The sequence below is a fragment of the Sinocyclocheilus rhinocerous genome, unplaced genomic scaffold (genome assembly GCF_001515625.1).
Source record: "Sinocyclocheilus rhinocerous isolate Xijiao unplaced genomic scaffold, SAMN03320098_v1.1 scaffold269, whole genome shotgun sequence".
NCBI classification, from domain to species: Eukaryota; Metazoa; Chordata; class Actinopteri; order Cypriniformes; family Cyprinidae; genus Sinocyclocheilus; species Sinocyclocheilus rhinocerous.
The window spans coordinates 1,029,671-1,056,216 of NW_015652298.1; the positions used below are offsets into that span (position 1 = coordinate 1,029,671).

At 36.8% G+C, this 26,546-nt stretch overlaps 1 protein-coding gene across 1 annotated transcript in view; it reads left to right on the forward strand.

Annotated features, from left to right (window-relative positions):
- Window positions 1-26,546, forward strand: part of LOC107714485 (copine-5-like) — a 181,590-nt gene that overhangs the window by 148,626 nt on the left and 6,418 nt on the right. The window contains exons 10-19 of the mRNA XM_016520328.1: window positions 518-559; window positions 653-728; window positions 3,317-3,370; window positions 4,447-4,508; window positions 10,682-10,728; window positions 12,030-12,211; window positions 12,534-12,661; window positions 14,493-14,595; window positions 23,280-23,337; window positions 24,895-24,968. Of these exons, the coding sequence (XP_016375814.1) occupies window positions 518-559; window positions 653-728; window positions 3,317-3,370; window positions 4,447-4,508; window positions 10,682-10,728; window positions 12,030-12,211; window positions 12,534-12,661; window positions 14,493-14,595; window positions 23,280-23,337; window positions 24,895-24,968 (826 nt within the window). The remainder of the gene's footprint in view (window positions 1-517; window positions 560-652; window positions 729-3,316; window positions 3,371-4,446; window positions 4,509-10,681; window positions 10,729-12,029; window positions 12,212-12,533; window positions 12,662-14,492; window positions 14,596-23,279; window positions 23,338-24,894; window positions 24,969-26,546) is intronic.

Here is a 26,546-nt window from a genome sequence, read left to right on the forward strand (position 1 = left end):
TACTGCTAAATACTGTACCTGAAAAATTTTCTTATTTTCTAATAACAAAGATAAAATAATGACAAAGATTTTTTATCTTTGCTCACTTTGGCCTAAATGTCTGCTATTCTTTTTTATTTTATATGTTGTTAAGGTGTAAGAGGTGTTATGTTTCTGCACACTTCCACTTTTAGCAAATTAAGAAAACTTTGTCTAAAAACACATTTTGTGATGGTTTGTATTTTTTGTGCTCTGTATGGAACATCAGTGCCTGTTTAAGTGATGAACTCCATTACTTGTGATTGTTTTCAGACACGATAACAGACGCTTTATACTTGTGCTACAACTTTTTGGCCTGTGCTACAAAATTTTAAACCTCAGCAGCACCAGTGCTATGTGAAAAAAAAGTTAACGTATAGCCCTGCCTTTAGTAAATCAGGTGCTAAAACAATGTAGACATTGCATGCAAATTCCTAGTGAATTCCCCCTCCGAGTGTATTGATTTGTCAAACATGCCTGGGCCTTTTCTGTTTTCCAGAACAATCAAAGTGGAAGTGTATGACTGGGATCGTGATGGCAGGTAAGCTGACAAATGGCTTTTGATGTGATAAAAAAGGAAGAGTTGAAAGGATATTTCGCTGTAGTGAATCTGTGAATCTTCTTATGTTTTTAGCCATGATTTCATCGGTGAATTCACCACCAGCTACAGAGAGTTAGCCCGAGGTCAGAGCCAGTTCAACATATATGAGGTGAGATGTCGACCACACAATATATTAACATTAGGGGCCAATGGCTTATATATCGAAAACATTGTTAGAAAGATAATAATTGTATCATTAGAAAGCAGACCTTCCTTTTTTATTCAGTGCATAAAATTCAAAATGTTTTACTAGTTAAAAACCACTCAAAATGATGTAGCAAGTCAAATATTCCAAGCCATACGGATGCTTTTAATTTTTCAGCTGACACATAAATCACCCATGAAAGCGGGTGGTCTTCTCTCTTTACCCTCAAATATTTTCATTCTCAATTTAAAACTGATTCCTCAATCTGGGAGACACAGTAACAAATGTTCTATGCATTAAACCTATGGTGTTGTTTTTTTAGTTTCTAACTCTAAAATAAGATTCTTTTTATGGATATTTCACACTCCTTCTCTAGCCACCCCCATCCACATTCAATGTCGCAGGTATCTAAAAGTCTCCTCTTTGTTTTTCTCTGGAAATTGCTTGGACAGTACAGTCATCAAAGCCCTTGGGAAGCATGCAAATTGGGATTACTATAAGAGTGTTCCTGGGATTCTGAATTATTACAGTGATTTACCATCTCCTCTCCAAAGGATGGTGTCTAATACCGCAAGCATTCCCAGAACTCCTACCTTCTAATGTGTTAATGCCAACACATCACCAACACATGATAAAATATCCCATGGCAGATGAAGCTGTGATTCAGGAGGCCTGTGAAAATGTTGTTGGGAGCTGTACAATCAGGGCTGATAAAACATAGTGTCTCTTTGGGAGGTAGCGGTTGAGGCTTAAGCAAAAGCATCAAGTTGGTTTATTGTCCTTGGAATGAGTTCTGGTGTATTATTTAGGGTAGAGATATTACTGAACATAAGAGGTTGTTTTCCCTGGAGCACTTGTAGGAAATTATGTAATTACAGTGTAATAAAGCAGTTATTACAGTGTAATAAAATATTTATTACAGCACATGACCTTTTTATACATCAAAGAGTCTTTAGATTTACATCTTATACATTTCCACTCTGTAATCTCACCTCTCAAGTTTTTGTGAACCTGAAGGGGTGATGGGTCATGAGTCTACAGTGAACATGTTCAAAAACTCTTTTCATGTCCAGGTCCTTGCATCCATCTGAGCACAAAGAGTCTATTTGAGCTATTGATTACTTAGTGTTTGGAGATGAATAGAGGACGACCAGGGGTTGCCATTCCTTTCTTCTGTACTTCACCCCTTACAGCTAAGAGGTCACCTGGATGGTTCTACTTTCATTTGTGTGCTTTTCAGAATCATTATTCCTTCTCGCTCTGCCTCTCTCTCTCTCTTTCATTCCTTCTTCTAGAGACAATAATCTAGACCAAACCCATCTCCTCCGCTCCAATTTGTCAATAAAATGGATATCCTTAATTCCTTCATGTTTCTTATCAAAATATATGTGGGATGTAATATATAGTTAAGAATCATTGCTTACATAGTTCGGAAATGAAAGAACCACATAAAGTTAAGAAGGCAAGCAACACTATTACTGTTGCTTACACTTTAGTGCAAAACTGAAAACTCATGCTACCGACAAAAGTATTATATAACTCCCAATTTGTATTATATATCATATCATATTATAGATAACTTTTCATGTTTTTTATTTGGTTGCACCATTTGTGACCTTGGACCACAAAACCAGTCATAAGTAGCACAGGTATATTTGTAGCAATAGCCAAAAATACATTGTATAGGTCAAAATTATTGATTTTTCTTTTATTCCAAAAATCATTAGGATATTAAGTAATGTTCCATGAAGATATTTTGTAAATTTTCTACTATAAAAATATTAAAACTTAATTTTTTATTAGTAATATGCATTGCTAAGGACTTCATTTGGACAGCTTTAAAGGCAATTTTCTCGATACAGTATTTAGATTTTTTTTTTGCACCCTCAGATTCCAGATATTTAAATATTTGTTTCTCTGCCAAATATTGTCCTATCGTAACAAACCATACATCGATGGAAAGCTTATTTATTCAGCTTTTAGATAATGTATAAAACTCAATTTCGAAAAATTGACCCTTATGACTGTTTATGTGGTCCAGGGTCACATTTGTTCTTAAAGGAATAGTTCAACCCAAATTAATGTTTTGTCAATATAGTGTCAATTCAGTGAGGTCAAAAGCAACATTAACACTAAGACAATTTTTCCCCAAAATATCTTAAATGACAGAAAATTATATATTTCATTTTTGGGTGAACTGTTCTTAGTGCAAGTTTTTAGGTTGGTGAAGTCAGATCTAAAATATACCAAAATATCCAAACACCACTGATATTTTCTTTTAAAATAATGTGGTACATTTTAGAGCTGAGAAGTGGAGAATTCAATGTGAAATCACATTTAACTCAGAGCAAGACTTTCATTTTCAGCGTTTCCCACATCTTCCGCAGGTGGTGGCATTTTCCAAGGACATATAATTGATTTGTTTTTGAGGCACCATCCTGTCAGAGGAAAGGCTGTTTGTTATCAGTTTAATGAATCTAAATTCCACTTCCGCCCAATCTCATCTGTCTGAACTTATTTTGATTTCTGATTTGTTTTCCAATGGCTCTTAGGTGGTGAATCCAAAGAAGAAGATGAAGAAGAAGAAATATGTAAATTCTGGCACGGTGAGTGGTGGCTCAGAGATTAACTTGACACAAATTTCACCACTGTGAGCGTGTATGCGCATGTGTATCAGAGCATACGCTCAAACATGCATGTACAGTATGCGCACACAGACGAAGCCTTTAATTACAGCCATTTCCTCAGTTCAATTTTGTGATGGGAAAGGGAACGACATGCACAGTAGCTTTCAAATGTCTTACCGCATTAATGAGTATCCCTTTTACACCCGTGCTAATTAAAACGAGTGGTAAAAACAAGAGAGAGCTTTGCTTCGTAGCTGCATGGAGACGCTGTTTTCCTTTGACGGGTCCTTATAAAGCATTCTGTTTAAGCGCTTTTGCATGTGGCTCATTGTAATCAACAAATAATGGAAGCTGACTTTAAAATGGGGGAAATAGCCCAGCCAAGACACGCACATTAAACCAAATGTCACGCCACACTGAACATCTGTATACGTGTGTGTGTGTATGTAAGAGAAAGGGAGTGTGGGTAGCTAGAGATCATGGAAGTGAATATGAAAGCAGGAATTTGTAGCACAGCAGAGATAATCTGATATGAGCATCATGCTTTGATTGATGGCTGTGCCTCCTTATAAAGCATTCTGTTTAAGTGCTTTTGCATGTGGCTCATTGTAATCAACAAATAATGGAAGCTGACTTTAAAATGGGGGAAATAACCCAGCCAAGACACGCACATTAAACCAAATGTCACGCCACACTGAACATCTGTATACGTGTGTGTGTGTATGTAAGAGAAAGGGAGTGTGGGTAGCTAGAGATCATGGAAGTGAATATGAAAGCAGGAATTTGTAGCACAGCAGAGATAATCTGATATGAGCATCATGCTTTGATTGATGGCTGTGCCAAAGTCGCCTTATTGCTGTATATTACGAGATCAGTCTGAGAGCGTCGCTTCCCAGAGGGTCCGACACTTTGCCCGCATCATTCACTGCCTCATCTGAAACAAGTTGTATTAGGACAATTTCTAACATGACTGAATCGCATCATGTGGCATCATACTTTTCTCTTGTTGTTTTGTTGTAGATTCAGTTGTCTCTTTTGATCTGTTTTTGATGCAGGTGACACTGCTGTCGTTCTCAGTGGAATCAGAGTCGACTTTCCTCGATTACATCAAAGGAGGGTGAGTAGAGAGACAAACGCTCTTGCACAGGTGCTGTGAATCACACACATTACTGTGCATTGATGCTCTGACAATAGCAGGGTGGCTCACATGACTTTTCAATTACACACAAACTGATTTCTTGCTGTTACAATGACCAGTGTTATTTTAGTATTATTTATATTCTATTATAGGATATGGCATTTTGAATTAGATTTTGTTTTTATATTTTCCATTTGCATTTTAACTCTTTCCCCGCTGTAATGAAATTAACTCATTTGTAAGGGAATTAATTATTATTAATTCATTCAGGTTTAAAAGGACTCGAATCTGAAAATTCTGAGTCAACCTGATTAAAGCTGAATTCAAATCTGATAGTTTACACTTTAAATCAAGGATCGTCCAGCAAGCCGGTGATTCTTAGTATATTTTAACAATTTGAATATCTGTATTCTCCCTGGCCACGGGTTAATACGATTATAATAATTCGTAAGCTCTTAGAGAGGTAACGTAATCTTTGGCAAAGGGTTAACCTTGAAATTATATGACACCAAACAATGATTCGTTATAAATGAAACATGAATTTTATTGGCTATTCTAGATTACATCAAAACTAAGCTAAAACACACATACACACAAACATACATTCACTGTTATACACTCAGGGGCACTATTACGCATCTTCTTAACGAGTAAAAGACGAGTTTTTACGGCTTTCCGTGTTTTCACTGTTATACACTCAGGGGCACTATTACGCATCTTCTGAACGAGTAAAAAACCTCCCGTATAAAAACACACATGAACAGGACGGAGAAACAAGCGATCTCTTATGTAAACAGATGCATATGAAAAATAATGCGATCATCAGCAATAGACAGCATATAAATGAAAACTGTAGAGGCTCTGTTCTTTATTTTGGTGTATTGCATATTCAAATATTTATACCGCAAAATATACTGGAGGCCATCAAATTTTAGTGAAAATCATCAAAATCGCTGGCGGTGGCTGGCAACTTTTTTCAAAAATGCTGGCGGGGAAAGAGTTAATGCTAGTGTAAGTTTTAGTAATTTTATGTGCTTTTATCATTTCTGTTAGTTTAAACTAACCTGATTAACTAATTAATTCATTTAGTTTTAGTTTGAGCCATTTTAGTATATCAGATTGAATTTATTTAATTGAATTGCCAAGGCAAAAATATTTTATTTCAGCTTTATTTCAGTTAACCAAAATGAACTTTAATAATTGTATTAATTTAATGGCCGCTGTATCTTGCGCAAATGGCGTCATCAGGAGCCCGGGCCAGCGCAGTAGTGATCATGAGATGGAGCCACCATATCAAAGTCCTGCCCAAACTCCCGCAGAACCCAATCAAAAGCTCACAATAATGATGCCACACCCCTTTTTATAGCATCAAAGAACTAACTAAAAGCAAACTTATTAGAAAGACGAACACTTGAACATACATCAGTGTGATAAGAACTACCTAAAATGATGGAAACCATCTTTGGGAACAATTTATTTGAAATGCAATTTGATTATTTAGTTGGGTCCCATTCACTTACACGAAGAGGTGGGGATTATGACCTATACTGCAAGTGATGGTGATCTAAATGTTTTGGTATCACTTTTCAGGACATGTGAGGCACACTTAATTAGCACAGAAAGTGTAACGTCTCGGTTACGTATGTAACCCTCGTTCCCTGAAGGAGGGAATGGAGACGTCACGTCGGATGACCGACAAATTGGGATCTCGCTTAGAGGGACCAATCTACTTCGAGTGTAAACTAAACGAGCCAATTCCCCGCCATTGACGGAACTGTTAAACGGTAGGAGGCGCTATTACGCATCTTCTGAAAGAGTACAGAATCTCCAGATCAAAACGCAGATGAAGCAGAAGCAGAAACAAGCGAATGCATATGTAAGCAGATGCATTTGCAAAATAATGTGATCATCAAACATTAAACACCATATAAATCAAAACTGCCTGACATCGACCGGGGAAGTGGTATTGGACTGTGCAAGCTTTGGGGGTGTTGATGGAAGTGATCGACTCCATCTACAGTATGTTTTGATCATGAATCTGAATCTGATCTAGATGTAGTCTGACAAAAATATGATTTTTCTCAGCTTTTTGCTCAAAATGTTTTTTTTTAACTTACCCACATTCAAGTGTTGATTAAAAAAAAAAACTGCATGAAGCTAGAATAAAGTTTTTTTGTTTGTTTGTTTAAAGGCAGAGGCTCTGTTCCTCCTTTTGACATATTGCATGTTGAGATATTCATACAATAAAATATTCTGGGGCTATGAAAGTTTTGTAAAAATGATCAGAAATGCTGGTTGTGGCTGTCAACACTGGCGGGGAAAGAGTTAATTAATTCGTTATTAATACATAATTTTATTTAATGTATAATGTAAATATGATGTCCTGATGTATGTTTAAAAAATAGATAATTGACATTATGTGTTAACCCTCCATTTACATTCACAACCATTTAATGCTTGAAATTTAACATTAAAAATTCAACAAGATCCAAAGATCAACACGACCCTCTTACCCTTGTTTTGTGGTGTAGGGATAAACATCATCTTAGAAAGGAACATCTGAAGGGCTTGATGATCTGACAATCAGAGCTGTGATCACTACACTGGAGTATGCAGTGATTGGCTGTTCTCTTAAACTATCTGGCATTTTACAAAAAGGACAGTCATCTCTTTGCATCCATCTGCTTGAAGCTCTCCAAGGCTGTTTGACTGAATGTCACACGTTCCATCAAAATCAGATTTATAGATATAGCTCTCGACCGTGGAGATTGTGTGATGAATATGTTTGAGATTGCAGTGGGTTTTTCTAAGCAGTAGCTATGTTATCATTTCACACAGCCAGAATTCTCACCCTTTTTCAACTTTTGCCCTTGAAGAAAGTATTTCAGCAATAGACCAATTTCAGCATAACTTCTGTTCCATCACATATAGCAAGTGCATAATAGCTACAGACAGGCATTTTGAATTTGACTGTATAGGCTACATTGTATTTTTGCATGTGCTTTAGTGCAGCTATGATTTTGTCAAGTAGGATGTGTTTCCTATTTTGTTGGTCCTAGAACAAACGTAGGCAAATAGTGTAATGACCATGAACTGAAGAAGAGAGTGGGGCGGAAGTTTTGAGCCTAATGCAAAGTGACATTTTGGTGAATCCTTGTCAGTTTTGGCTGACTGCCCCAGCACGGGCAGCCCTGATAGGGTTAGAGGGTTTACTGCCATTGGGTTGTGTAAACATCAGGAGACGGCCCGCAGTGTGCGTGGGCGCGTTTGTGTGCGCATGTGTATTCATGGAGCTGCAGTATTGTGTTTCAGAGCGCACACAGCATGTGGAATTGCTTAGTGGTCTGACAGACCATAAATTGATTAAGTCCTTGTCTAAATGAAAACAGGAAATTGCCACTTAGAAGAAGAACCCTCTGCATTATTGACAAATATTACTCTCTAAGTGACTGAGTTGGGAACAGCAATAGAGATGATGGCTAGAAGACGGAGAGAATTGGAGCACATCACACTCGAGCTGCTCCAGTTTGGTATTAGATCAGCGAGAGCCAATCAAATCTAAGACCTCGCCAAAGCTTGATGAAATGACCACACAGCGCTATGTTTACTGAGAGAAATCAAGTACGGCTCAGATAACATATTCTGCAAACCCCAAAAACAAAACAAAAGATAAAGGAAAAATGCATCATTAAAAATTATATACACTACTATTCACTATTGGTCAAAAATACTGTAAAAACCGACACATTGTGAAACAGTATTATAATTACGTTTTTGTGTTTTTAAATATTTTATATTTTATAATTTTTCCTGTGAAGGAAACGCAGAATTTTCAGAGTCTTTAATGAATAGAAAGGTTCAAATAACAGCATTTATTTGAAACAGAAATCTTTTGTAACATTATAAGCATCTAAGTGTCATTTTTGATTAATTTAATGTATCATCGCTGAATAAAAGTACCAATTTAAAACCAAAGCTTAAAACAAGAGAAAACAATTTGCCAGTGAGTTAAGACAAATGCATTTAAGTTGTATTTTTGTAAACTAGCCTCAAAATCTCATGCAGATGTGCTTCTCATGTAAATGTATCTTGTTTAGAATGTCATATTCTTAAGATTCTTTTTTCATTTTTGCTAGAAAAAAAAACAAAAAAACAGTAACCTATTAATCATGAGATAGTTGAAGATCTTTTGGCCCTTGCCAATGAAGAACTGCTATACTGAGCTCCGCATTCATTGCTGTGAGTGTGTGCACCTGATTAAGTGCTGACCTTTAACTGCATGGAAGTACTCATGGCTGAGTGGCAGATAACCTGTTATAATGTGCTCCGAGTCTCCGGCCAGCCTGTGCAACCCACGCAGGACCGGTTTTGACATTTCTATTAAGGCAGATGAGATTGTGCTGGCCAGGGTAAGAGAGTCTATTGTGCAGAAAAAAGTCAAAGAAGAAGAGGTGAATTTGAAATGTGATCAACATGTCACATTGCTGCACATATGTGACTGCATGTGGTGGCATTTTAATGATTTCAATATATAGAACAGACAGGGCCGTCGCTAGCAGTGGTGACAATTCTGTGGACTCCTGACTGAGGTCCAAGGCGACTATGCTACAAAAAGTTGCGTTACATTTGTGTGACTGCATTTGTGCAAGCCATTAATGATGTTACTGGGTCATAATGGATCATGCTACATAAAAACAGCATTATCTGTGCTGTGCTGTCCATTCCATTCCATTAGATACAGGTGGGGATTCTATCACTATGTAGGGCTTCCCTGCCTCCCACAGCACTGCAGAGAGCACTGCAGCTGACAAATGAGAGGGAGACACATAGTGACATGCATGTCTCCAGAAATCGATTCCTCTTGTCCTTCTGTTTACCCCATTCCCAGGAGAAGTCTGTTGTACTGTACTAACCCCTAATGCAGGGCATCCTTTTTACAGCCTATTAAGTTTCTGGGCCGTGGAAATGCCCTAGTGCCACAGGCTGAAACTGCTGGTAGAACAACAGCACTGCTGAAAGTAGCTCAGGATTTGCTCTAATTTGGATTGGCACATTCATGAGCAGACAAGAGAAAACCAAAAAGAATATTGCTCAGTTTCATTTTCCTCCTCATAAATGTATAATTAAACAGCAATAATCCATGGTAGCTTAGAAGGTCTTATTTTCCACAGCTTCGGTCACCTAGTTTCCCAAAATGAGAGAATTGTTTTTTTGATGCGGAGATGCATACGCTGGGACCCGAGAGTAAATGGCTTTTAATGAATTAATAAAGAGGATAATTACTCTCTGAGCTACACAGGGGCATGAGTCATGTATTAGCATGGGATTCTAAAGGTTAATGTAATTTTCTCTGCTTTTATTATGGTTTTACTGATTTTTTCTTGTAACCCACTGAATCCCTAATGGGATGCTGTGTTTGACGTTTTGGGGAGGGGAGTTGAATGCTGTCTTTTGCTGTCTGCGACATGTTTTTATCATGAAAATTAAATTCTTCTTATTCCTTTTTTAAGTGCTCCATCATTTCAATCAATCAATTGCTTTGCTTTATGTGTATCTGTTTTATGCTAATGTTGTGGTATGTTAATTTAGAATATGGTACTTTTATAAAACAGATTTGGCAATAATAACTTCTGTCTTGTCAGTTGGACGTGTATTTATTAAATTATACAGTACCTTTAAAGTCTAAAATATTAGCCTCGCCTAATTAGCATCGCTCAAAGTTAAACTTCTGCTAGAAAGCAATTAATCCTTGAAGGTGCCTGTGGGACTCATTTAGTAGGTATCGCTAACATGCTGCGCAACGTGGTTTTGTGGCCGATGGGATACCAGAGCAGTAGGAAACGCTGTGTGAAGGGATGCGCTAAAGGCAGGGATGCAGATGGACCTGCGGAGGCTGCACTGCTCTGCTGTTTGAGTGCAGTACAACTAGTAATGTGAGCTCAAAATAATGGCTCTTCCTGTTTATCCCAATTAGACCATGCAGCTGGGGTTGACTACACACATTAGCCATCATTTAGCAATGTTCGTGTTCATGCTTTTGTGTGCGTGTTAGCATGTGCCCACACAGACCTGTCTCTATGCAAGCTACCAAATCACTGCAGAGAGCATTTTTGCTTACTCTTTTGTTTTCTCATTTCTGTTTCTTTTCCCAGGACCCAGATCAATTTCACTGTGGCCATTGATTTCACCGCCTCTAACGGTAAGTAATTAAGTGGAGAGAATGATGTGTGACCTCTTAAAAGGTTGGGGAATCCAAACCCAATCGTTGGCCTTTCTCTACTGCTTGTGTCGCTCAATACACTCCTATTAATCGTAGCTGGGTGGCCCCCTGTGCTGCGAGGCTGAACGGGGAGCTGTGTAAGAGTTCAAGTCATGCTGAGAGGTGAACCGGTTGGATAAAACAGTCTAAAATGGCCCAGCTACACCAGCCGGCAGTGAATGCTACTCCCTGTCGTTCTCAACACCGCACTTGCTGCAAGTGCTCAAATAATTACTGTTCTTTCACAAGAAACTGCTTCCAAACATCTTTGAATTATTCAGCAAATTAACTAAATTTGTTCAGAACAGGGTAGCGAGAAGATGGAAATAGAAGGCATCATGGGTTTTGCTGAGAGATTTATTGAAGGTGGCTGCCTGCAGTGCAAGAGAGCTGAATTACAGAGTTAATTTAGTAACAATGCAAACATAGCTCAAGAGCTGTTTGGATCCCGACTGTTCTAAACCCAGAACAACATCAATAGCTTAACAACAAACTTGGAGTGCTCGTTTGTGTTTCTTAAATGTATTTGTTGAATTGCTCTTGCAGACACAGTGGCTCTGTTCAAATACCTAATGAATTGCATTGATAACACCATGTAAGCTTTACCTAGGCAGCAACTCTGTGCTGCACGCAAATAGCATTCTGTAAATGAAACACAAATCAGAATTGATTACAGAGTTTGACGTTAGCATGTTGCTAAGCTAAGACCATAATATTCTAATTAGCTTAAAAATACACAAAACACACTAATATTAGATAAAAAAAAATACATTTTTGAATTAAACTGAAATTACTATCTTAGTCATGAAAGATGGCGTAGGCAGATACGTGCAGTCTGCTAGCAATCACATAATTTACAACATTGCACAAGCTGATTGATCTCATGCTTTAGCCAGTAAGCTTGCTTTCTCAACATTTAAATAGTCTGGTTCAGTGTTTTTTGTAAGCTGGTACTGCAGCATGCTATCAGAGTTCCTCTTAAACCCTCCACCTCCTCCAGCTCCACCTGTCTAAATGTGTTATAGGATTTATGTATGCCCATTCATGCAGCAGCTGCATATCTCACAAGCTCACAGAAGTGTGTCTGTTGGCAGTTGCAAGTCTATACTTGCTCAGCAGCAAGTATCCCACACGTAGAAGATCTAGTCCATTGAGACCAAACACATTAACATTGTTTCTTAAATTGGTGTCCTAATATGTTTGTATAACTAGAAACTTTTTGTTTGCTGTTAAATTTTCAGGAAACCCATCCCAGTCCACTTCTCTCCATTACATGAACCCGTACCAGATGAACGCCTACGCCCTGGCACTGAAGGCTGTGGGGGAAATCATCCAGGACTATGACAGTGACAAGATGTTCCCTGCACTGGGATTTGGAGCCAAGCTGCCCCCCGATGGACGAGTGTCTCATGAGTTCCCCCTAGTGAGTGAGCTGATGCTCATCTTCCTGTTGTCTTGAACTTGAATCCAAAAGAGTTTGTTGATGCCAAGAGTATCAGTGTCCTTCAGTTTTTCTCACTTTCCCAGTCGTAAAATTGAGAGAATGAGATGCTAGGCATTGGTGCTGTGGAAGTGGTTTAATGATTCTGAGATGAGACTGTATGGGAGACATCTATAATTGGCAACCTCTGCTGTCATATTGATTGATACAATCCATGTTTTCTCTCTCCAGCATAGTTTTTCTGTTGAACTTTGGTTGGCTTTAATGAAGACACACATGTGAACCATTGATTTCTGTCTTTCAGAACGGAAATATTGAAAATCCCTACTGTAATGGTATTGAGGGGATATTAGAGGCATACCATCAGAGTCTAAAGACTGTCCAACTATACGGACCTACTAACTTTGCCCCTGTTGTAAATCACGTGGCCAGGTAGGTTTTTAAATTATTGCATTTTTAAATGCAAAATCAGTTTTATTATCAACGTATAATATAACTTTACAATAAACACAGTCCACATGAACTATTTATTTATGGTAACTAAAAAAAGTAAGATTATTGGTGTGATGGCAGGCTCGAAACATTAGAAAGTATTTTATTATTATTTTGAATTAGATTTTTAATTATTATTATTTTCAAGATTTAAGATTTAGTAATGTTTTTATGTGATGTCTTTTTAAATTTATTTTATTTGTTTGAGTAATTTTGGTATATTTATTTCCTTTAAATATTTATATTCGATTTCAGTGAATATTTATATTTGATTTCACAAACTTCACAAAATTTATTTGTATTGGCTTTAGTTTTAGTTAACAGTAACAACACTGTTTATACAGGAAGTAAATAGAGAGAAAATTGTGGACTAATTTTTTTGACACCTCCAGTCCTGAATATGTGGTCACAGTTTTGAGTAAAATTATCTAAACACAGCATAAATTGATATTTATTCAGCACTCCTCCTATATTATTATTTTGAATTAGATTTTTAATTATTATTATTTTCAAGATTTAAGATTTAGTAATGTTTTTATGTGATGTCTTTTTAAATTTATTTTATTTGTTTGAGTAATTTTGGTATATTTTTTTCCTTTAAATATTTATATTCGATTTCAGTGAATATTTATATTTGATTTCACAAACTTCACAAAATTTATTTTTATTGGCTTTAGTTTTAGTTAACAGTAACAACACTGTTTATACAGGAAGTAAATAGAGAGAAAATTGTGGACTAATTTTTTTGACACCTCCAGTCCTGAATATGTGGTCACAGTTTTGAGTAAAATTATCTAAACACAGCATAAATTGATATTTATTCAGCACTCCTCCTATATCTAAACCTCGCTTTGCCCACTCTTGCATCATTTCAAAATTTACTCCATTAAATTGCCATTTAAAGCTATTCAGCTTGTTTTTGTTTCCATGTAAAATGTCAGCCTGTTTGCACTTTGCATGCAAATGATAGATTGCCCAGATTTAGTGGAATGCAATGCAAATGTTATTTTCTCCATGAATAGTGAAATTGATCTTTGTTTAGATTTTTGAGTGCGTGGCATATGAACAACAGACACATCGAGAATCAGAATAAGCCTGGCATCTCAAACTGCTTGGCTAAGCACCTTGTCTATGGACTGTATCTTTGAAAACATTTGAGATGATTTCTTTGGCTTGAGTTTGTTTGACTCTCTGATGTTCCATCAAATATGTCTGTCTATCATGCCTGACCACGAAGGCCAAACACTCGGCTTTTGAACCCATATACTGTTTGTGTTAGTCCAATAACTGATACAAGAAAGATGCTGACATGTAGCAAGCTTGTTATCCCATTGTAAAGCTCACAGCATAGGTGTCATAGCAGACTGACTGCAGCTATTTTTAATCATCATTTGAAAGGATAGTGGGTGTGTTTCCAGAAAAAGGAGACAAAGTAATTGTCTGAAGACATCTCCACCCCCTCCCTTATGTCACGGCATCACACAACCAAATAAATTTCCATCTGATTACACTGCATCCACTGTGGTAATTAAAAATGCCATCTTCCGCAGATTTGAATTAGACTTTCTAAATTGAAGCATGATTCACCTCCTCAGGCTCTGGCTCAGAGTTGGCAGCGGCATAGATTTATTTAAACAAAGCAGAACATGGCTGATGTTAGCATGGCATTTGAAAACCAGGAAAATAAGAATGTAGAGAGTAAAATGTGTAATGTAAAGAAAAATCATCTGACCTGAAGTATGCATTGTTTTTGTTTTTCTTGTCTCTGAAGGTACGCAGCTGCTGTCCAGGATGGCTCACAGTATTTCGTGCTCCTCATCATCACAGATGGAGTTATATCAGATATGTCACAGACCAAAGAGGCCATCGTGAATGTGAGTATGACCACTAAAAGAGGACAAGTGTCCCAACAGAACAGGCTGGAGAGGGTCCAGATTGCCACTCTGTTCCACTTTACTTCCTTATCAGGCTGCATCCTAACTGAAATGAAACCTCATAAGTGAAAAGGCTGCAACTCCACACACATCATAGAAAATGGATCTGTTCACAAAAAGTGCACAACAGATTTAACTCGCAATTGATTTTGGATTGGCATGTAGCAACATGTAGCTAAAGGCACAGATCTTCAAAAAGCATATTACACACCAAACACACACAAGTACTGGATACATATTCAATTAGATAATCAATATTTCTCTCATCGTCCACCATTGTGGATTTATTTTTGAGCGAATCGCAATGCATTCTGTGATTAATACACGAAATGCTTCCTTAAAATGTAGCCAAAATGAAGCATCTTAGGAGGCAGCGCACCTATTATGCCTTAAAATGTGGTCTACAAAGGCACATATCTAGGTTTTCGGAACAGAGCTTTTATATTTTGTGTAAAATCCCTGGTCTTCATCTTCAGCCTGAGTACTAAAGCATCTCTTGTGGCTGATATGGGTTTTTATAGATGATATATATTGTTATAATCTATTTAGGCTGCATAAAACATGCTAAATGGATGACTCGCGGTGTATTGAGGTCATAATTTACGCCTAAAAGGTCAATCTCATCTCCAGCGGTGCATTCATCTAGCCTATGAACGGGCCCGATTTCCCAGCAGACTGGATTTAAAGGGAATTTGCGACTGTTACTCAGATCTGTAGAACAGCCACACCTTCCTTTTAAGATCTTGCCTGCTGCTCTTTCCCCAGCGGCTTGCATCTGCCAAGAAGCCTCACATTTCCACCTCGTGTGACATTTAAGACCTGAACCTGCAAGGTAAAAATGGTAACCTACAGTATGGTGCAAACCTATGATTTTCATTTGTGTGTTCAAAGGACTTTTACATTTTTTTGAATCGAAATTTTTGGTGTTTGAGTTTAAAACAGACATTTTCATCAAAACGTAATGAATTAAAGATAATGAATGTTACACTGCAATGCAGATCTGATTAATGATTTCAGGAGGTTTGAATCAGAAACAGGAGATATCAGCATAGAAACCGACTAGTCTAATCAAGAAAGGGCCTGCATCTCTTAATCAAATGAAAAGGTCATGTGGTCTTGGTAATTGATTAGCCATGTGTCCATCAATTTAATAATTACTATATTGAAATATGGAAATTGTTAACTATTTTATCATTTGGAATCTTTAAAGGGAAAGTTCACCAAAACCTGTCATCATATATTTAGCTTCTTCCGACATTCTTCCAAGTTATCTTATGCTTTCAGCCCACTAAGCGTATTGTTTTTACGGTGCTTTTTGTCATTTTTGAAGAGTTTCGTTTTGAAAAAGAAAAAAAAAGCACCATGGACATTCTACCTAAAAACTAATTTTGTGTACCACAAAAGAAAGACGTTATACACATTTGGATTGGCATGAGAATGAGTAAATTGTGACATTTTGGGGTGAACTATCCCTTCAAGCAGAATTTGAAAGAAATTGTCATTCACAATAAATCATGAGAGGTCTCTGTGAATGGTACATTTTGAACTAATATTTTTTACAGCTGCGCCGCGTTGATGGAAATGTGTCAGAAATGAAAGCTGTATCTGAAGTGCTAATACAATCTGCGTTTTGCTCTCAAGCACAGTATGATGGTGAACAATGTTCATAAGTGCTAAATCAACTCTCAATCTCATCATAATGCTGCTCGGAAATTCAACGTAGGAGGTCTGTTAACATGTCTAGTTGGAGCAGGTGTCCTACTCTTGTGCTGAGTGGCACGCATATGTTGGGATAGTTTCATAACAGTGTGTAAAGTGTTCACAGAAAACCTTGGAGGAACACTGACCTACTTCTCTCCTCTCCTCTGATTCAGTAGGATAGACGCATGTATCATTCATGAGTAAAGCTGTTACTGTAAGCAGCTGTTTGCATCTCATCCTTCTTGTTCGTTTAAAAACAGGTCGTAGAGGAATGGACATTCGCCCACGCAAGGCCTTTTCGATCTAAGGGTGTTTCGACAACATCTCTTCACGTTCCACAACAGCTGACAGCATCCTGCTGCTAAGCTGTCTCATTACAGTTTCAGCAGAGATGCGAATGTAGACATGTGGTGTGGCATATGCGTATATAGCAATATATTTACAAAGAAGGGTTTGAGGGAAAAAGTACATTGTCTTCACTTTTTATTTGTCAGTTGCATGTCAAATGTCGGCTATATTTAGGGTTTGCAATATGGTTTCCTCTGCAGATGTCTATAATGTTTCTCAAACCGTACATGCACTGAAAAATTCAGTGTTGAAAACAGTTTTGCAGAAATTGCTAGTAAATGTCACAATTAATTACAAAGAAAGTAACACACTGAATTGAAAGACTGAAATAGTATTTTTTTCGTACTCCAGTAATCTTTGTTTAATTTACATAGTCTATCTATCTATCTATCTATCTATCTATCTATCTATCTATCATTTGTGTAGCTTACCTTAATGCAGTCTCTTAAAGAAATTGTTCACCACAAATCCACAAAGAAAGACATTATACACATTTGGATTGGCATGAGAACGAGTAAATAGTGACATTTTTGGGTGAACTATCCCTTTAAGCAGAATTTGAAAAATGTGTCTTTCACAATAAATCGTGAGAGGTCTCTGTGAATGGTACATTTTGAAGAAATATTTTTTCCAGCTGCGCCGTGTTGATGGAAATGTGTCAGAAATGTGTAAAGGGACAGTTCACCAAAAAAAATAGCAGCATACAAGTTTGAAAATCAGTTTTGATTGAATTATTCCTTTAAGTGTTATAAAATGCCGTGGTTCTGTGTTGGGCTCTGGCAGACTCTAATGAGCTGCGCATATTCATTTTCTGTCTTAGATAATTAGCATTGAAAGCTGGAATCCTCCCATCCGTCAGCTGAAGACATGCAGCCTTTTTTTATTTGACATGGTAGTTACGAATAACAATAGGCACGGGTGAGGGCTAATCGGAGGATGATAATGAGAAACAACAACATTACGAGCGCATTCATTTGTCATGTTGGACGTGGGCAGGCCTGCGATGATAAGCCAGTCAGGATGCTCAAGCAATAGCAGAGGTCCATCATCCGCCAATCAGATATGACGTGCAACATGAAGGACGGCAGGATTAATCAATTAGACAGCTCTTTGTCAGATTGAACCGCCCGCTCACTGTGTGACTGATGATAGGCTTAATAGAAGTTCCTGTCCTCAGTCACACCCTGACAGTATTTCATGCCATGTCTGACTCCATCCTGCTTTTTCTACCCTTCGTTAGAGCACGGGCATCATTAGTTTAGCCCCAAACTGTCTGTCATGGCTCCAAGTAGAAATCTGTACAGTGTATTTTCCTCACTTACAGTACATGCTCGTACAGAAGACCTGGAAGCTCTACTTAAAGGAATCGTTTGGCCAGAACAACAGCTCATAGTGAACATCAAGCTCCAAAAAGAACAAAGTGTTCTGAAGCCATGCAATACAAGGTCATTATTGGGCAAAATGGTGCCAATAATTACATATAATTTAACAATAATTTATATATACTATAAATCTCATTTTTATTTATTTCCATGTTGAGTCAAAATATTTATTTCTAAAGTTACTGTTTATCTATTACTGTAGATTTACTTTATCTATTCGATGCTTTTCTCATTTAACTTTAAAGAGTCTTTTGGTCTTTTAATTTCTCAGCCCAAATTCATGTGCAATTTGCAGCTAATTGTATATTAGATAAATAAAACTGCTAAAAATTTGCTTTAGGCAGATAAGATTAAATACTAATATTTGAAATGATTCAAATATGTTAATGGGTTTTCTTTCTTTTCTTTTCTTTTTTCCCCCCAGAAAAGCCCTGCAAATGTTTCTGTATGACCAACAAGTGTTGATTGTTACATTATTATGAGATTATTAATACAACTATGAGTGTGTTGTTGAAACAAGTATTTCATGCCAGTTTTAATGGAGTGTGTCCATGTTAATCAATTTAGTAAAATCACAAGGGGAAAAAAATTGACTTTGTTTATAAAAATAAATCTTTAAAAAATTATTCAGAAATTCTCCTTTTGTGTTCCAAAGGAAAAAATAAGAGCAGGAAGTTTTGAAGTTACAAGAGGGTTAATAAATAATGATAGAATTGTCATTTTTGGCCAAACTGTTCCTTTAATGTCCAAAAGCCAATTTAATTCTCCAAACCATGTCTTTCCTTTAGCAGCGTAATGATGATTTCCTACAGCAGCTGGGCGCTGATGACAATACATTAGCATTCTCCCCAGACCAAATAATAATGCTGTAAGCATGTGAGCATGCACCTTTTGTTATAAAGAAACACGGTGCAGGTAATTTGTGGGTTCTCAGAATTGAGTTTTTCCCTCCCATTTTATTCCTAATGTTCGTTTGCTTCTGCGTTCATATATGTTAGAGTGGGGGTTCGGGACTGCATGCGTGACGTTGAAGAGCTGTTGTCAAGGAAACTATGGTGAACTAACACACTGTTTTGTTTTCTCATGTCTTCAAATCTGTCCTGTCAGTCATGACAGAAGACGATGGCACAAATGGGGCAACCGACTTCAATTATTCATAGTGCCCTGCCTCTCTTTTATGACATGCAGGCATGACAGGACTGTCATAATCTCTGCACTGATAATTTAAGATTGTGGAAATGGGAAACACCTTACAGCCCCTGCCAGTAACAGTCCATTTATTGTTATGGTCTTGGAGCGAAAAATTAAGATTTGGTCTCTGAAACTGTCAGAAGAGCAACAGGAAAGTTTTTATTACAGAACATCTCAAAGGGGAAATGGCATTATTATTTTGGGCTGCTATCACAGGAAATAGAGCTTGAAATTGATGCTTTTGTGGGATTTTATTCATTTATACTTACACATAACAGTCAAACACTCTGCAAGTGCCACATGCAAGTAAAAATTAAGTTTAAAAAAATGAAGCAAGTAAATTTACTAGCCGGTTGATCTGTAAAATTAACTGTAAAATGATTCAAAACAAACACTTTCCAAATATCTACTGAAACTTGCAAGTTTTCTTTACAATCAGACATTTACATTTTTTTTACTTTTCTAAACATATACATACACATATACAAGTGTCATTTAAAAGTTTGGGATCAGTATGATTTTTAATATTTTTTAAAGAAGTTTCTTATCCTCATCAAGGCTGCATTTATTTGATCAAAAATACAAAAAAAAAAACAGTAATATTGTGAAATATTATTGTAATTTAAAATCACGTTTTTCTATTTGAATATTCTTTAAAATATAACTTATTCCTGTGATGAAATCATTTTTTGAAATAGTTGTGCTGCTTTATTGATTGATTGATTGAACCTGTAATGCTTTTTTTTAGGATTCTTTGATGAATAAAAAGTTAAAAAGTTAAATGGTGGTGTATAGATTAAACATTGAGACAATTAACAAAAACCTCCTACAATAAATGGCAATGTGGTCAGATCTATTTATTGTAGTGAAAAAAAAAATCCACATTATGATAAGATAACTAAGTATGGATCCTCCCAATACAGAATCAGTATTAGTATCAGGGGCATATTTTAAATTATTCTGTTGTACTATGGTCTAAAGTGCAATTTATGCACCCAAGTATGATGACATTTTTTAGTCTTTTATTTGCAGTGTTGGGCAGTAACGCATTACTTAGTAACGCGTTACTGTAATTTGATTACTTTTTTAGTAACAGAGTAATTTAACACTTTATAATTTTCAAAATAGTAATTAGAGTATAGTTACAAGCCGAGGACTCTATATGTTACCGCCACGTTACATCACTGCAGACAGAATGCAGTGTTTTATAATATAAATTGTAGCACGCGCACTGTCGAGTCAAGTGCCAATGGATTAGAGACCTGCTCCCGTGAGCCCTGACCGTGTGCTCACGGATCCTCTCATTATAACACACAAATTGAAGACATAAAGATTCATTATGCATGAAGTCATTGTGTTATAATAGAGATTTGTGAGATTGCAATGAACTGAGAATCTTCTTGTTTCTTTTGTCCTCAAAAGTATTAGTCCGGACCATATTTTTACAATAATTGCAATTACCACAACTGAAGTTCCCTTTTGGTCGTCTCAACCATGTTTCCTGTTTTGGAGCTGGAAGAAAACTCCTCACCAATTTGTCCTTTATTGTTGGGGCACATTTAAGAGTAAAACCAGGGGGTTCTTTAAAAAATTCTCTCAGAGTCTCACCAACTTGTAAAATATTCCAATTTCTTTGAATAATCTGTTTAATATGTGTCGCTTCTTTACAATATCTTGTGACAAAATGTACCTTGTTATTAAGGCCTACACGTTTCTATTTTTTTTGTTTAACAATTCCTCCCTCTTTAGTGACTGGACTTTCCCATGAATTGCCTTGTGCATCATTTCTAATGGTTAAATCCAAAAAATGAATTTCATTCTTGTCATATTCCAAATTCAATCTCAAATTTTCATTACTTGAATTGATATAAGCATGGAAGTCCAGCAACTCTTTCTCACTGCCCGCAAAAAAAAACAATAATGTAATCTATATAGCGCCCCCATCAAATGATTTTGTCTATAAAAACATTCTTGGTGGAGTTACAAAAAAAACAAATCTTTCTTCCCATAAACCAAGAAATCAGTTTGCATAATTTGGGGCAAAGCTCGCCCCCATTGCAGTACCCTTTTCTTGTCTATACAGGCAGTCTTCGAACAAAAAAAACATTATTTTTTAAAGTCCATTCTGTCAAGCGCACAATGAACTCAGTAGGAGGCAGAGCGTCTTTTGATCGTGATTTTAGATAATATCTCAAAGATTCCAGTCCTTCATCATGGACTATATTGCTGTAAAGAGATTCCACATCCATTGTCACCATAAAGCAAAAAAAAAAAAAATTATTAAATCCCCATGAAAAATATTAAAAACTAATGCAATACAGAAATTGCAAAGTTAAGACATGACCATTGGACAGCAAAATGCTCACTGGGATAGCAGGGCCAGAAAAAAAACTAGCCTAATTTTTTTTAAATTACCCTCAGATAATTTTTAGTGAATCTCTGCAAGACAGACTTTTCAGGATAGGAGATGGAATAAAAATTAACTCCTAAAACTTACTGCCAGATTCTGGAAGATAAATTCTTCAATCAGTGGTACAAGAGGATGTGGTGCTGGTCCTTCAAGAGTCACTCACAACTTATCTGTTCATAAAGCCTATAAAAAATTAGTCTTAATGTATTTCACCATACTTCAGCATGCCACTCTTATTAAGTGAGGGTCATTTTTTAGGATTTTTTACCCAAGCAATTTTACTTTTCAGTCTGAGTTAAACCTCTTTTTTGGCTCATTTTATCAGTAAAAAAAAACATGCCTAATAATTCTGCACACCTGAATATAAGGAGTTTTTCACTTCCAGCCTTCATGTACAATTATATATCACTTATAAATGATTAAACACAAAACTAATAGTAGTTATTAAGATTGATGTGGTTTGGAATTGGTAAAATGTGCTTGGAAAAAAAATATCATCAGAATATCAACGCGCATTATAATTAAGCATGCGGTGTAGATGTAACTAATTATGTTTGAAATAAAGTAATCAGAACAGTAACGTGATTACTTTTAAAAGGAGTAATCAGTAATGAGTAATTTAATTACATTTTCAGAGTAACTTGCCCAACACTATTTATTTGCATTCAGGTGTATTCAGGATTCAATTCTACAGTAATAGTATTTGTACTCCACATTTCTCAATTATTTCTCAAGATAGCTAGCACACTTCTGTGCTACTTCTGTGATAGTTAGCACACATTCTGCCGAGAGTATGCTATAACTATATTAGGCCATGCTAGCAAACTTGCATTTAACTGGATACTGTAATTAACATTCATTTGTTTACTGCTGCTTTTCTGGCAGCCAGTTTTAGTTGTTTTTTTCTGCACATAAGGTTGTAGTGGGGTCAGATGTGATTGTGTCATTTTGTCTGGCTGTTGTGGTGTAAATAGCTGTGCTGTGTGGCCTGTGCTATTTAGACCGCTGTGCAAATAGTCACTCTGAAACCACCAGCCTTAAATTTAGCAGGGCACATAAATTATGCAAAATGGCGTTTGTGGTATATGAGTGCGCTGTATATGAGAGGAGGAATGTTTGGTTGTAATTTTCACAGATATCTGGAGGGGGAGTTGGCGGGAGGGCTGTTAGAGAAGCGGGTGTCGTGGTGATCATACTGGCCCCGCCTCTCTCTCCCTCTGCTCACCCTCTAGAACACCCTCTAGAACTTTTGAGAGCGTTCTGTTCCATCACTATAAATAGCTAAACACCTCTGTGCTGGATATATGAGAAATGTTTACCAATACCAACTGTTGCATTCAGTGTTAATGCAAATTAAATTGCGTTCCTGTCATTCTATCTATCTATCTATCTATCTATCTATCTATCTATCTATCTATCTATCTATCTATCTATCTGTCTGTCTGTCTGTCTGTCTGTCTTATTGAACAAATAGTTGTAGGAATGTAATGGGTTTTTACTTCGTAAACGTATACATTCTGCCTGTGTTTCATATATATAACAAAAAAACATAAATCTGTGGTTTGAGAAAATAAATATTGTTTTGCCATCAGGCTGCCAAGCTTCCCATGTCCATCATTATTGTTGGAGTTGGACAGGCTGAATTTGATGGTAAGTTTTTTTTTAAGGGCTGTCAATTTGATATATTAAAGATGAATATTAATTATTTTGCATTATTTTCATTTAATTTAATCAAGTTACCATATCATAATTTATTTATTTACTTATTGGAGAACTCCAGCTTTTACTTTATAGAATAAAATCAACATTACCATGTAATAAATAAATATTTTTAACCTTTTTTTTTTTAATGCCAAGAAGTTTTATCAAATTAAAATCGGCAACTCAAATCTTTAATTGTACTTAGTTGGTGTTTACACAACACCATTTTCAGCTAAAAACTTATTTATGCATTTTGGTCATTCATTTACATAACAACAGCATTTTGAGCACCTGAAAATGCAAACTTTTGAAAATGGGTTTCAAACTGAACATTTCATATCATCTCTGTGTAAACTATGAAAACAAGTCATTCATATATGTATGACATGTTCAGTTTTTTCTGTATTTAGTGCAATCATTGTCATGTAAACATACATGGTAACACTTTACTTAAAACCTTTATATATAATGCATAATAAAATATTTAATGCAGTCATTATGGCTTGTAATGTACCTAATAATGTATCGTATGATCTTATGAATAATAGTAACCACAGTTATAATACATTATAATGCTTATCTATTCATTGTTACACCTTTAGAATGTATAACAAAAAAAATGACAAACAAACCTTCAAATATTATAATGCATTTTAACTTTGGTTTATAATTATTTATGAAAAAATATAATGCATTGCAATGTACATTATAAATACCTTTATAATGCACTATTCATAAAAGCTTCAAGTAAAATTTTACCACATGCCCTTAATACCAGCTTAGTGCCCCTGAAGCCGTTTATAGCAATTAGTCAAAGAAGTGCTTTGATAGCAATTAACAGGGTTGTTTTTTCTCGGCTGTGTGCACAGTACAGGTCATCTAGAGATCATTTAAAGAGACCTGGTTTGGGCTAATCACAGAGCGAGACATAATTATCTGCTATATTGCGTCATGTCAGGGCATGTAGTGATCTGTCAGAACACTCAGGAAGTTGAGAGAGACTTTGATCGATATTGAAATAGGGCTTCCTCCTAGAATAACAACATACCTCACATGCGCAGAGGTGGAAGATGAGCTCCTGTCGGATGAGGTGAGCAGGTCATGTGGAGAGGGCCTGTTGTTTGAGAAGACTGTAATGGAATTATCTATGTGCATTCTAGTTACAGAGACCAATTATATTCGGCTGGTGCCAAAGCAGTAACTGATGATGAAGGAAATGATGGCCCTAGAAGTTTTGAGACCCAAAATGACCTTTTCAACTGAATGTTTCACTGTGAATACAATAAAAGGAGTAGTTCAAAAGATGTTGTCATTATTTACACACCTTTATATCATTTTAAAACAGCATTCATTAAAATAAAAATAAGTGTAATATTTAATTGTTATTTAAAGGGGTCATATGATGCTGCTAAAAAGAACAGTATTTGGTGTATTTGGTGTAATGAAATGTGTTTATGCGAAGCACAGGTCCAGTGATGAACTTGTACTTCCTGTCTTTTCCCGCAGCTATGGTTGAGTTGGATGGTGATGACATCAGGATTTCCTCAAGAGGAAAATTAGCGGAGCGAGACATTGTCCAGGTGAAATCAGTAGTAGTCTGCTTTTATTAATACAAGCAATGCTCTTTCAAAGCCTGTTTAAACCACTTGTATGCTATGTTAACGTTCAGGTTTTAAATAGCTGTGACTTGTCCCCCCATGTCTCTTTCTTTCAGCAATCAAATCCATTAAGCATGAGAATTTTAATTACTAATTCAGTCACTGTGGAATCAAGCCCTTGTGTAACAGCTCCACACCATAACCCACATTATTATAAAGCAATTCATTATGCAGGTCCCCTATGAATGCAACCTGTCATTAGTAGTAATAAGAACATCTCAGGCTACTGAGTCACAGACAGCAAGCAAAGTGAAGAGAATTCACTCTTGAGGCACTGTTTAATTTGTTTTACTCAGGAAGTAAGGATAAGTATATTTTGGGATGTTGTCTTTCCTATAAATTAATGGATTTGTGGATGCACAAATGGAAGAAAGATGAATGTTTGAATAGATGCTTGAATGGATCAGTGGTTGACCTAAGACATAGGCGATAGATGGATGAATTGATATGGATGTATTATTGGAGGAAAGGATAAATAAGTGGAGGATGGATGAGGAAGAATGCAAGAATGCATTGGGTGGGTGGATGGATGGATGCATTGGGTGGGTGGTTGGATGGATGGGTAAGAATGCATTAGATGGATGAATGGATGGATGAAAGGCCAAAAATTAAGAGATGGATGGATGGGAAAGAGTGCATTGTGTGGGTGGATGCATGGGGAAGAATGCATTAGGCGGATGGATGGATAGATGGCTGGATGGATGGCTGAATGAAAGGCTAAAAATTAAGGGATGGCTGGGGAAGAGTGCATTGGGTGGATGGATGCATTGGGTGGGTGGATGGATCGATGGATGGATGGGTAAGAATGCATTAGGTGGATGGATGGATGGCTAGATGGATGAAAGGCCAAAAATTAAGGGATGGATGGGTAAGAATGCATTGGATGGATTGATGGAGAGGAATGCTTTAGGTGGATGGATGGATAAAAGACCAAAAATTAATGGTGGGGTAAGCGATTTCTGGTAGCCAATGTTGACATTTGAAATCACCAAAACAAACCTCAAAAGGGTCTCGCCCCTATTTTGATAGCTCCGCCCCACACATACGTACGCAACCCAGGCAACGATTAGTTCTGTGAAACAAAGCAAAACTGCTGCTGTGTTCTATTCATGACGTATTGACATACATTTCAAATGATTTACAACAGTCGCTTTGTCGCGTCCAGTGTACTAGACAGACTTTAGCTGTTGGTAAGTGTTACTCACCTATCGAGAAGAAACAAAACAACCTCGGCGTCCGATCGCAGGCCTTCCGCTCCTTGAGTTCTTTCCAGCGCTGGAAAGCTGATCCGATATTTACATGGGTCCTACTTCTTGCCTTATTGCCTTAAGCCTTCTTTTGTTCCGCAGAGGTTTTCCTATTTTGTTTTTTATCCGCCATCTCTATCTCTCTGTCGCTCGGCTCGGCTAATGTCCGTCCCAGTCGGCCCGTCTAAAGCGTTTTTGAAAAATCGCTTACCCCACATTTAAGGGATGGATGGATGGATGGGTTGGATGGGTA